The sequence below is a fragment of the Tamandua tetradactyla genome, chromosome 7 (genome assembly GCF_023851605.1).
Source record: "Tamandua tetradactyla isolate mTamTet1 chromosome 7, mTamTet1.pri, whole genome shotgun sequence".
Classification (NCBI taxonomy): domain Eukaryota; kingdom Metazoa; phylum Chordata; class Mammalia; order Pilosa; family Myrmecophagidae; genus Tamandua; species Tamandua tetradactyla.
The window spans coordinates 107978421-107991488 of NC_135333.1; the positions used below are offsets into that span (position 1 = coordinate 107978421).

The 13068-nt window shown below is 51.7% G+C and overlaps 1 protein-coding gene across 2 annotated transcripts in view; it reads right to left on the minus strand.

The window, feature by feature from the left end:
- The window catches only part of COL2A1 (collagen type II alpha 1 chain), a 30938-nt gene extending 20480 nt beyond the window's left edge, over positions 1-10458 (minus strand). The window contains exons 1-13 of one of the 2 annotated variants that reach the window (XM_077170687.1): positions 10371-10455; positions 6112-6321; positions 4583-4599; positions 4332-4364; positions 4195-4227; positions 4025-4078; positions 3759-3860; positions 2686-2763; positions 2011-2055; positions 1850-1903; positions 1406-1459; positions 572-625; positions 120-173 (exon numbers count right to left, since the gene is read on the minus strand). In XM_077170687.1, the coding sequence (XP_077026802.1) occupies positions 120-173; positions 572-625; positions 1406-1459; positions 1850-1903; positions 2011-2055; positions 2686-2763; positions 3759-3860; positions 4025-4078; positions 4195-4227; positions 4332-4364; positions 4583-4599; positions 6112-6321; positions 10371-10455 (873 nt within the window). Of the gene's footprint in view, positions 1-119; positions 174-571; positions 626-1405; positions 1460-1849; positions 1904-2010; positions 2056-2685; positions 2764-3758; positions 3861-4024; positions 4079-4194; positions 4228-4331; positions 4365-4582; positions 4600-6111; positions 6322-10370 lie in introns of both variants that reach the window. The other variant, XM_077170688.1, reaches the window with a different exon arrangement.
- Between the last annotated feature and the right edge of the window lie 2610 nt (positions 10459-13068).

Genomic DNA, 13068 nt, shown 5'->3' on the forward strand with positions numbered 1-13068 from the left:
GGCAAGAGAAACCACTCAGCACACTCCTGGGCTGCAGGAATAGGAAGAAATACCCACACCGCCAGACCCTTCTCTCTCCCCCAGGTGATCCCTTCCTTCCAACATCCCCACCTACTTACTCTGTGACCTTTGACACCAGGAAGGCCTGGGGTTCCTGGGAAGCCGCGAGCACCCTGCAATCCAAAGAGGAGATGTTGAGGGCACAGAAAAGAAGAACAAGGTAAAGGCTGCCGGGGGCTGCTGGAGAGGCTTTGGAGTCAGTTCCCTCACCGCCAGGCAGCAGCTGCGAACCCCTGCCAGTGGACAGCTCTTTTACTAAACCTGCGAATAGCCTCGCACTGAGCCTCACCCAGTGCAAAAGGGGTATAAATAACAGCTGCCCGGCCTCCTTCATGGGCCTTAGGGATCACTGCGGGGTCGTAAATGTGAAGCCGTGGTATATTTAGAGACCATGAGTCGTCGGTTTTAGAAACGAGCTAACTGGCTGCTCTGGGTGCAAAGCTACTGCTTCAATTCCAAGGAAGTGAGACTCTGGGAAACAGGTTTGAGGGTGGGAAGAGTGGGGCCTCACCTGAGGGCCAGGAAGACCTCTCTCACCAGATTTTCCAGGTTTTCCAGCTTCACCCTGAAGAGAGAGAGAAATTCCTCAGTTTCCTCAGAAGATGTGTTAGCAGGGTTGGCTTTCTCCAGAATGACAACTCTCGTCCCCATCCTCCATGCCTTTTGCCCACCAGCTTACTCATCTTCTTTGCCTCCCTCAAATTCCAGACTCCCCTGGATGCCTCATGATTTTTGAACACCCACATGGACAAAGGGCAGACTCCTGTGTCCTCACTGGCCTCTGACTGCCCCTGGCTGGCTTTTTATTTCTCTCCTCTTTTAAACTCTGCTGGCTGGGCTAGCTCTCCCAAACCTCAAGAGACATTACTGTCTAATGTGATTCATAAAAGAGTCGAGAGTGCCAACTCTTGTCTCTTCAACTTCGTTTGCATCCTTTGTAGATATCCTGACTCAGGCAGAGTTTTTTCTAACTCATTTACAATTAAGATAATGTTGGGTTGTTAAAGGTTTCTTTCTTTGTTTTTCTTCCTCCACATCTTTCTTCCTTGCGTTTTTCCTCTCCCTTCTCTCATTTCTCAATTTCCCTTCTTGGGGCTAATGATGTTTTAATTATTTCCCTTCCCATTAGGTCCAAAGCAGTACCCAGGGAATTCTCAAGAGAAGTTATAAGTGAGAATGTAGCCAATAGACAGAGACAGGACTTTCAACTGGCCACACTCATTCCATAGGATACTGCCACCTTCTGCCAAACATAAGACACCTCTGCCTCTCTCCGCCCGCACACACCCTCCCCAGGCCCTCTGAAATGAAGCGCCTACTCATTTGACTCCTCAGTTATACTCACATCATCACCAGGTTTTCCAGGAGGGCCAGGTGGACCACGGGGACCCATGGGACCCTATAAACAAAATAAGAGAGCTTGAGATGACTAGAGGGGGAAGACTACCTAGCCAGTGGACAACACTTTGGGAATGTAGCCTTTGGAAGTTAATTCCCCCACAGGGAAGAAAGACAGAAAGATAAAAACCCACTTAGTGCTGAGAGAGAACAAAGATACAAAGTAAGCCATATGGGAGGCAGCAGGAAGGACCCGAAAAGGGGAAGAGTGTTGCCAGTGGTCTTTGCCACATTTGATTCTTGGTTAGAGTTCCTCCATAGCTCAGAAATGACTTGGAGAATTTCCCCTGGGTCACCTCACTGTGGGAAAGAGTGAGGCAGAGCCTGGGGTCTAGTGGTGTATCCTAGAAAGCTTCCCAGGAGAGGAGGTAGGGCTCATGGGGATACTCACAGAGACTCCAGGTTCACCAGGTTCACCAGGATTGCCTTGAAATCCTTGAGGCCCCTACAAAGTAAAATGAGGACATGTGGCTCCCCGAACTGTGCTAAAGTATCAGAGAGCTTGAAAAACCCCTGCAGCCCCACGGAGAGAAAAAAAGGCTTAGTACTTACAGGAGCACCAGCAGGACCCGGAGGTCCTCGAGGTCCCATGGGGCCCTGCATTGGAACAGAAAATGAGGAGCTTTACTGGAAAGGCTTCACCAGTGGCATCCAGTATGTCGCCTCCTCCCAGCCAGGGGCCCAGACAAAGGACAAGGAGTTACCCTGTGGGCAGGGGGCCTCCAGTCGCTGTTCCCTCTCATTTCCCACTCCTCATGCAACAATCTATTTTTATTTATAGGGTCTCCATTTAGACAGAGAAGCTGGCCTTGATTTCTCCTGGAAAGCAGCCATGTTTACTAAAGTCTGAGCTTCATTTAGCATGTGCCAAGTCAGAGCTGCAAGGCTGAGATTTCCTGCTGGAAGTTGAGAATGCTGGAGAACAGTAGCTGCTGTATGCATTCTTCAGTTCTCCTTCCAAGAGCAATAGCACCGGCCTTCTCACAGATGAGCCTATATGCATCTCTCCATCCTCATTCTTCTTAGTCACTCCAGCGCATCATTAAAACTGGCATCCATCGCCATAAAAAACCAAATGCTTGGTCTAACTAAATGGGAGGTTACATAATCGACGCAGAGGAGCTGTTCTAAGCAATTATCTGTAAAGCAGAGGTTGTCAGACTCTCTGGCTCTGCAAAGGGCCACCCCCTGCCACTTTGGTTAGGAAGAACTGATGTCTTTCCTTACCATTGGTCCTTGCATTACTCCCATCTGGGCACCACCAGCCTTCTCATCAAATCCTCCAGCCATCTGGGCAGCAAAGTTCTGCAAATACACCCAACCATATTAGGAGTTTGAGAGTCCCTAGATCTTTCCTAACTGGTTAAGGAAGCTATATCTGAAGAGGAATAACCCTAGATAAATTCTAATTGTTGGAAGCTAACCTAACATTGATCAGAATAAACAACGATTCCTGAAAAATAGTTTTGGAAATGTGTTATCATCTGGCAGCAGCGTAATCATTTCCCTGCAAGAAGAAGGATTATTTGGAAGAGTATCAGTTACTTGCATTTCATTTTTATAGAATCATTATATTGTTATTGTTATAATTAATTATTATATTATAAAATTCTAAAGTATTAAATGCATTATTTAACATATATTGATTGAGAAAGTCAACTAAAACATCTCTTTTCAAGGTATTTTTAAGAGCTAAAATCAATAGCATCAAAATACCTTGGCAAACGCTAGTAATAGGCATCTGTGAGTCCACTGACGTTCCCTCAGAACTTAAAACACAGCAAACATCAAAATGACAAACCTGCAAAAACTGGGCACTAATGTAATTTTTCGACTGGTTGGATTGCAAAACTGACTTTAGCCACACACCTTTCCTCAGTGGGGCTCTTTCATGAGAATGAATAGTTGCTTGGAATGCACTTGGCAAGGACCAAGAATCAATGTCTTCCAAGGACAGCGGTCTCTCTTCTCCCAAGGAAACACAAGTGCCCAGTCATCCTTTCTCCCTAGCCATTTGCCCTACCCAAGAATCAACCACATGGTACAGACGCCAGCGAGCCAGGTAACTGAAGGCCTTCTTTGCAGAAACCCAGGGAGTGAAAAAACAGTCAGCCCTTTGCACCACAGTCTCCTGCCTAATCTGTGATTCCACTAAATTATAAGCCTGGGGGAGAACTCCACAGAGAGGCTGTGTACACAAACCTGGGGACCTGGGGGCCAGCCAGGTAAGTGAGAGTAGCAATTTAAAAGCCACATTTCTGGAGGGACAGCTTGAAGGGAGGGAAAGTAAGGATACTCACTCCACCAAGGCCAGGGGGACCAGGGGGGCCAGGAGGACCAGGGGGTCCAGGGTTTCCTGGGGTCCCAGGCTCTCCATCTCTACCACGTGGTCCAGGAGCACCCTTGGCAGAAAAAGAAAAAAGCACCAATGTGACACATTGTTTAGTCAAGAACCTTCTGTTCATAAGGTGCCCTCGGGGAGGTGGCCAGGGGGTAGGGGAGGGATATGGGGCTTAGAGGACCCGGGAGTCCACAAGGGGTCAAGCAGTGTTGTTTCTCTACTCACTTTTTCACCTTTGTCACCACGGTCACCTCTGGGTCCTTGTTCACCTGCTGGTCCCTGAAGGTGAAGGAAAGATGAGAAAAGGTGAGAAGACAGCAGGGCCAAGGGCCTGCAAATCAACAACTCAGATACAGTAAAAAGTGGATGGAGAAAAGCATTTCTCCCTTTCTTACCTGAGGCCCAGGAGGTCCTTTAGGTCCTACAACCTGTGTGAGAGAGAGCCACAGGATGGCAAGTTAGAGGGGAGCACAAGGAAATAACCCATTTAGAGCAGTAGATGCAGCAGAGTGTGCAAATAATTTGTACTTACATCCTTAATGTCTCCAGGTTCTCCCTTCTGTCCCTGAAACATGAAACATTCACAGGATTAAGTCAAATGAGCCCACTAAGTAGTCCCAGGTACATTAACCTGCCCAGCTGCCCCAGCACTGAGGTGGCCTCTGAAAGAAACCACTTCTGATGTCTAAAGAATTCTTCTAAAGCATCACAGGCAAGATTAGCACAGCATTGCCTCTGAAGAAGGTGAAAACAAACAAACACATAAACAAACAAAACCCTCACCTTTGGTCCTGGTTGTCCTGTAAATGGGAAAAAAGGGAGGAGAATGTAAGATTCATGAGATGAAGAAGGACAAACTACTGTCACTCAAACACTCTTTATGAGATCAAACAAAGAAAAGGACAAGACCAAGGAAGGAGGTAGTTTCTCATAACTTCCCCATTGGGGGTTAGGGTCACTGGGGTCCTGGGTTTGCTGAGGTCCCCTGAGGAATGGAAGTGACGCAGACTTTATTATTCCAAAAGCAGACAGTGCACAAAGGAATGGAGCAAGGGAGGTACAAGGTAAAAATAAATAGCCCAAGATCTAATCAGTGACAGGGAAAGAAAGCACCCGAAACAGACAGAAGAGTCAGTCTCTCTCCCCCACCCCCCACATGGTAGGAGGCCCCTCCCACACCCACACCCCTCCCAGAAGAAGAGTTCAGTACTTAGAAAGGTCTTACATTAGAGCTGGTTCTCCCTGAAGCAAATACAAAAAGACAGTAGGGCACAGGAGTTACAAAGAGCATTGCAGCCATCACCAAACCAAATCAAAAGCCCCCTCCCCCTTTGTAGGAGCAAAACAGTAAAAGCAATCAACTCTTCAGTCACATAGGCCCCCTCAAAAATGATCTGGGAATCTGCGTCAGGAAAACAGCTTCCCAAAGAGGCTGTGTTGGTGAAGGGTTAAGGAAAGGCAACTTCTCTCTCCCTTTCAACTGTCTTTTCTACTATGAACAGGAAAGGAATGGTGAGGGTCATCCAAGAAGACTAGATCTGTGTCCCCTCCCACCCTACAGGAAGATAGGGCTTATTTCTGAGTGCTAGGGAGGGGTCTCCTGCACCCACACCATCTGCCAGCATGGGTTCCAGCTGGGATTTGATAACTACTCACCCGAGTGTAGCCACACGGGGCTCTGTCCTAGCCCTGGCTCCATCCTTCACCAATAGAGCTCCCGAAGTCCAGCCCCTCCTTCTCTTATTAACTTGCTTCTTAAATGGTGGTCAAGTCCAACATAGTTTAAAAATCAAGAAGAAACTACCACCAAAGTTCCAAACCTCAAAGAGAGATCCTGTGTCCTCTTTCCCTCTTTCTCCCCATGGTTGGCAGAGGTTTCTCCATACTGAAGACCACATATTTGCAGGTCTTGTATGGAGAAGACAAGGTGTGGATGACATGGAAAGAATTAATTTGTGGTTTGCTGGAGCATTTGCCCTCCATCATGGCTCTAGCAATTCACAGAGATGATTCCAGACAGAATATTTTGTGAAATCACATCTGTTCTTCCAGGTGTCTCATAATCACATTTTTTGGAGGTGTTAGGTAAGAAAAGACTCCTGGAAGATCTCAGACTCACTTGACTTCAACCTGAAGCACCGTGTGGCTATGTAAGCAAGCGAGAAGTGGCCTTTCCTTTCTACCCCAGCTGCCGGGGTCCCATGGATAACCAGCCCCTCTGCTTTGCAGAAATGACCAGCATCCATGGGAAGGCGTTTGCTAAGCCTGCAGGTAATTTATTTATATGGAACAGGAAATAAATAAATTACGACCACTGGCAGTGGTGGTGAAGTCAGTTGGGCAGATGGGGCAGCACTCTCCGAAGGGGATCTCAGGGCTGAGGCAGTCTTTCGGGTCTTCACAGATTATGTCATCGCAGAGGACAGTCCCAGTGTCACAGACACAGATCCGGCAGGGCTTGGGCTTCCACACATCTTTATCATTATAACTCTGCCCATCCTGCACACAGCCGCCAGCCTCCTCTGCACCAAGGATGGGGTGGGGAAGCAGAGAGCGAAGAGAAGGAGGGGGCAGGGAGCCAGAGAGAAAAAGAGAAAGTGGTTGCAGTCAACGTGACATAATTCCAATGCTGAAGAATGGGTCTGAGCCACTGAACATAGAAAACATACATACTATTGCTTTAAGAGGTCATCCATTCTCCCATGTAGTCAACAAGTATCTGTAGTGTGTCCTGCTCTGTGCTCTCTATTCACTAGTGAAAATCCTGACCTAGCAGTGAGGCTGGGGTGGGGGTGGGGCTACCACTGAACCATATTCTCTTCACCCGTCCAGTCTAGCACAGGGGAGATGTGAGGAGGGATACAAGGTAGAGGATGAGTGGGAGGGGATGAGTCTCTAGACTGGAACTCTGGGACTGTAAAAAATAGAGGAGACGGGAAATGAGATTCCCTCTTGCAGGGCAGACAGACCTTTTATCTAGCTCCTCTAGGAATTATGGGATTTGCTAAATACAACTGACAGGTAAGATTGAAAAAGAATGTAGAAAATTCTACCCGCAAAAATTAGAATCTCTAAAAAGCCAGATTTCTAAAGTGGACATATAACCCAGGGAGGGGGCCATGCAAAAGGAAAAAGGGGGCGCCATTAGAATGGGGATCTGGTCCCATTCTTTAAACTATATTAGGATTAGGACCAAGTTGGGGAGGGGGCAGGCTAATAAATGCCTTGGAGGGACCTCCAGCTGTAGCCCTCCCTGACTGTTTGGGGGTCAGGGAGCTTTGAATGCCTGGCCTCAGTTAAGATTGGCCAGTCCAGGCCTGGCCTTCTCCAAGAATGCAGACGAAGGGGCAGCACAGGCTGGTCCCTCTCCACCAGCGCCCTGCCGTCTGGAATGCACGCTGCTGATGAAACCTGTGCTGACAAGAGCGCTCCTTAGAGCGCCGAGGGGCTGGAGAGCCCGTACCACGTGCTAGGGAGGGCCTAGCGCTGTTTTTCTCATCAAAATCTCCAAAGCAATGGCAGCAGCAGGGGCTGAATAATAGGAAAGAGACACAAACTAGGTGGGCGGAGAAAGAAATGGGTCTGCCCGCTGCTCAAGGAGACTCTGAAAATCTAAAGATCAACGTTTCTTTAACGTTTGGGCGGGCTGGGGTGGGGCGGTTGGCAGTAGGGGGTGTCCCCGGGGATTTGCAGAAGTTGCTGGGGCACACTCCCTGCTAAAATAGCTGCGGCTGTGGAAAGCTCGCGCTCCCGGAGAGGAAGGAGAAGGCGGCGTAGGTTAACGGTCTCCCGTCGGACTAAGGAAGAGCGCACCCTCACCCAGGAGAACCCAGGGGGGAAGGAGTGGGAAATGCTAGAAGAGAAAGGGTACCCAGAACTCGGATCAGATTTCCCTAAGAAGGGCGACCTCGGGGTGCGCGGGCGCAGGGACCGGGCCGGCAGAGCTGGGTGTGAGAGCCACTGGGTGACCCTTTGCGGCTGTGGTTCTGGAGACTGATCGCCTACACACACTGGGAGGGTGAAAAGTGGGATTCAATAACCGCCTCAGAGAGGAGCCAGCACCGTAACCGGATCCCCTTGGTGCGGACGCGGGAGCCCAGCACCAGCATAATTGCTGCTCCCAACGGCGGCCGATAGCATCCCGGCGCGCCGGATCCGGTTCCCCGCGTTACCGCAGGGCGGTATAAGTGATTCTTTGTGGCCGGCCAATTAAAAAGCTACCTCTTTCGGGGAACTGTTTTGCTTCGTCGCCCCTTTGCGCAGGGCTGGAGCCTAGGAGGTGGCGGCGGGCGGGCACAGGGAGGTATTGTGGAAGAGGGGGTCGGGGAGTCGGGGGGAAGCCGCTGGACCTCGCCTCTCGTGAATGAGGCTTTTTTCCCGTGCACACAGAGCCCAATTCACAGGTTCTGCGAGCAACCAGTTTAAATAAATACGGGCAGCGTTTCAGCCCCATCTGGAAACCATCGCTGCCAATCTCCCAACGCAAACAAGCCTCACAAAGGAGGATTGAGGTCGCTCCCCTGCGCCGAGGGGACACGTTCAGAGGCGAGGGCTGTGAAATGCAGATGTGGGTCAGCGACGCCGCCGCCAGGAAGTTCCTCAAACTCGTGGAGAGATGAGGAGGAGGGGCGTGCCCAAGCTCTAGGTTTTGGACATTCCTGACGTCCACGCAGACTGCGCCTTTCCCTACGTCACGTCTTTGGTTTGTGGACCCAGGGATTTGGAGGCGGAGAAGGGGTGGGAGACCGAGGGCAGTTTACAGAGGCGGGATGCGCCCGAGCGCAAACTCAGCGGCTCCGGGGCAGAATTATATTCTGCCTGCGAGGAGGAGGAGCGAATGGAAAGTTTGGGCCCAAGAAACTATGGAATTCGCTCCATCCCGGGAAAGACGCGGCGGTGAGACAGCTCTCCTACTTAAGAGAGAGCCTCTAATACCAGGTGGAGAACTGGGGAATTGTTTTAGGCTCACTCAACTGACTCCATTGCACACTAAGGCAGAAGTCAGTTAAGAAGACAATTTTGTGGATGTGTGAGTGTAAATTTAGGACAAAATATAATGAGTCCCGACCGAGGCCACATATAGACATACCATATTCCCCAAGTGGCCCGGAGCACGCAGCCAGCTTAGCGCACCCCAGGGAGACGCGGCTGTAGTCTCCTGCCCGGAGCTCCCGGTGGCTGCAGCCCTGTCCCCGCCCGGGTCAGCGGACTTAAGGAACGGAAAAGTATGCCCCGGCCAGCCGCCTTTCAAACCGTCTCCGCAGACCTCCTGGTCAGTGGCAGGAGGGAACGCACAGAGCTTCGTCGGCAAAGGGACTTTAAGTCTCGCCTCCTCCCCAAATTTCACCCTGCGATTGATTTACAATCTGTAACATACAAAGACGGGACTGGAATCCCAGCCGTCGGAAACGTGCCCAAACACGTGGAAAATAAAACTCCTTTCTACCTAATACACTTTCCAGGCTCCGTTTGTCCTGAATGTAATCCCAGACAGTGGGACCTTACCAAAGAAGGTGGTGGAAAGATGCAGCCCACAACCGCGTTTGGACCAGATTGTAAAACTGGCATCCCCAACTGCACTCAGTTGAGATAGTTATAGCAGTTAACCAGCCGCGCCCCCTTCTCCTGCTACATTCACACACACACACACACACACACACACACACACACACACACACACACGCCTATGGTCGGAAGGGGGCAGCCTGGGTCGGTGAGTTCCAGAAACTTAGAAAAGATACTCCTAGTATCACCTGGGGTGGGGGGATGTGGGTGGGGGTGGGGTGGAGAGGGGAGAGGAAACAGCGGGGAAGGGACCCTATTTTGGACGGTGTTTCAAGAGCGGGGTCTGATTGGAATATTATCGCTCTTCTCCTGCGGGAAGTTTCAAAAACCCTTTAGAAAACAGAGGCAAGGAGAAAACAGAAAGGCAAACAAGAGCTGCACCTTGCTCCAGGGTCAGCGGGGTAGAAGAGGGAACCCCAAAGAAGCTAGGGTCTCTCAGCCCTCTCCGAAGGCTTTATGGCCTCGCAAATCGGCCCACCAGTTTCAGAGAATCCCCTTTGTCTAACTTGTCTCTCAACACCCTAGCCACCAGCCCTGGGACACGACTACGAATTTAACCCCTTGGCGCTTGCTGGCTTCCTTGCTTGCGCTCTCTCTCCCCAAGTTCCGCTAAGACCGATGGGCCCGTGACCTCTTTTGCCGAGCTCAGAGTGCCTCAGCTAGGCGAGCTGTGAGCGTGTGCGCCTAATAATCAAAACTGGAGGCAAAAAACGAGCTTGAATTTGTGTGCAAATCTTTCCCATCAATCAGTAATCCTGCGCAGTCAGGACCAGGGAATGCCTCAACAACCAGTAGCAAGGAGGACGCTCGGACTGAGCCCTTGATTCGCAGAACTCCGCTGAGTGAGCTCCTGAGCATCTTGCGCCCAAGTCTCAGCGGGGTATGTCCCGGGGAGCTGCTCTAACCCCGACCTGCAGTGTGCAGGCGCGGGGCCGAGAGCCGACTGGGGAGCAGGGCGCGGAGGGACGTACAGAAGGGAGGCAGGCAGGGGCGGTGGGCGACTTACGGACATCCTGGCCCTGACATCGAAGGACAGCGGCGACAAGCAGCGTCAGCAGCACCAGCGTCAGGGGAGCCCCGAGGCGGATCATGGCTCACGGCAGGGGCCTGGCGGAGCCCGGCCCTGGCGGAGCGCAGCGAGGCGGCAGGAGCACGGCGCGGGTCTGGGTCTCTACCGCGTCCTCATGCAGGAGGCCCCTAGGAGCAGGAGGAGGAGGCAGAAGACCCGGCAGCCCCCCAGCGCTCTGCGTCTTCTCCCCTCTGCGGCGCCGGTTATATGCGCCCCGCCGCTCTCTAGGCTGGCGAACTCGCCCAAACCGCGGGCCGCCCCCCGCCCCCCGCCGGGCTGTAACCTGAGACCCCGCCCCCCAAGCCCGTCCAGGCCCTGCCAGAGCCCGCACCTGCCCGGGCCTGAACCCCCCTCTCCGCGATCCCATCTTCCCACCCCCAATCCCTAGTGTGCCGAGTGGTCTGATCTGGATGGGCCCAGAGACGGCTCCGGGTCCCCGTCCCCACCCGGGACTGCGACGCTGCCCCCCTCCGACCACAGCCTGGACGGGGGGCCTCCGGCCCCTCCCCTCGGAGTTCTGCCCGAGTTGGAGGGGCGGGGGGTGTTTGCTGAGGCGGGCTACGAGCCCTAGACGGAGGACGGAAAAGAGAAGGGAGGGAGGAGAAAAAGCTGTAGAAAGGAGCACCGCGTGGGGCTCGTGGGCAGGGTGGGGGTGGGGCAGGAGAGAGGCTGCGAAGGTGTCCGGACCCCTAAACCTTAGAGACGGGAGAGCAGGGCCAGGTTTGGGGTGGGGGTTGCCCCGACCTATCTCCTCGCCCGTCCCAGTGTACCTCGCCCCTGGTCTACCACCTGGAGGTTCTGAGCGACACCCCCCTCCCTGTTCCTCCCCGGTCCAGCCATGCGATGAAAGAGGCTCCTCTGGAGCCTCGGCAGACGTTGGCCGGAGCCCACCGCCAGGAAAAGGGCTGGTGTGTGACTACACAGAAGACCTGTGTGAAGGTGTGGGGGGCGGGGGCAGACCCTTAGAAGGGGTCTGAAGGATCTGCAGAGGAGCTGAGGGAGCCGAGTCTAAACGGTGCACGTTGACGGGGTGGGGGACTGTCTAGTTCCAGGTTCGGACGTGGTGTCTGCTCTTCCTGGCCGGGGTCCGGGAGTCCCGGGGCGAGTGGGCGCAGCCGGCCGAGCCAAGCACCTTAGGTCAGGGACGATTGGTCACTTCTGCGCCCTGGCTGAGGTGCCAGGAGGCCGCTCCAGCTGGATTGAGTTCTGTGAGCTGGAGGAGAAGCGCCAGAATTTCCTAGCTGCGCCCCTGGCCTGCTTTCCGCTCACCTCGCCTTCCCCGGTGAGCGCCCTGCCGAATCTTAGCCCAAACTCTGCTTTCTCCCTAAGGCTCAGCTGAGCTTTTCCGGCTCCCGGTGTCTCCTTTGATACCAGGGAGGCAGGGCTCCCACACAGACCTTCTTGAATCAGATAACATCTGTCCCTGGGGACTGCAATGCCTCCCAAGAACTCTAGGGAACATACAAACTTCCAAGAAACCCAGAATTTGGGATCTGACTTATCCAGAACCTCCCCTCCCTTTTCTATATGTGAGAGCACTTTAAGGAAGCCGTATCTACCACCCAAGCCTCCCCTCAAGTGTCCATAAAGCATTCAGGGCTTTTCCCCTCCCGGCAGCTCATCCTTTGAAGCTTCTCAGGGTAGAGACCCAAGTACAGGGTAGAGACCCAAGTTCAAGTGTAAAGAGCTTAAGTTCCCTGTAGGTATGTTGGTGAGGCAGGAAGAAGAACTTCCGTTGTTTGAAGACTTTGAGGGACACAGGTACCTTCTGTCCAGCCTGGATGGAGGTGGGAGAAAGATAAACCACTGTTTCCAGCTTCTCCTCTACCTGCCATGAGCCTTCTTTGGCTCCTGCACCATTCTGGTCTCCAATGCATTTCTTTAAACTACTGAACCTCCTCCCTGGCTGGGGGTGGGTGGCCTAGTTCCTTCATGCCAGCGGTGGTCCCCGCCTTCCTCGAGGTCATGGGGACTATCTATTATACCTGGAAGGCAAATAGCTAGACTCCACACATACCTCAAGACCCCTAGGTCTCAAGACTCCCTCTGAGAAGCCTCCCTGCTTTTCTGAATTTTTCTGGCATTTATAGCTTCTACCCACAATTCAACTATAAGCTGCTTTTTTGTGTGTGTGGTTGATATTTCCCACCTTACATCCATTAGTCTTATCTTACCCATGGAAATCCTGGCAACAAGAACTGTGCCAATAAAAAAAAAAAAGAATAATAAACAAAAGGGAAAAAAAAAGAGCTGTGCCTAGCACAGTTTAGTACACAGGAGATTTTTTTCATCTCTAATGAATTTGGAAACAAAATACAATTTGTTTTATGATTCAAGCAACACATAGGCAGCTATTAGGTAGGCATTCATACTATTTGACTTCAAATACTAGTGGCCATAAAAATTCAACCGAAAAAAAACTGGGGGGAAGGAAAAACCTAAAATACATGAAAAAGTTGAGGAATATCTAAGTTATCTAGTTCAGCAGACAGCAAAGTAGTATACTTTTCTCTTGATTCTTTATCCTCTAACTTTGTGATTTCTCTTTGCCAATGGGCTATATCTACATATAAGAGTTCTGGAATTTTTCCTGTAAACATGGCTCATCTGTGAATACAAAGTTTATTTCTCTACT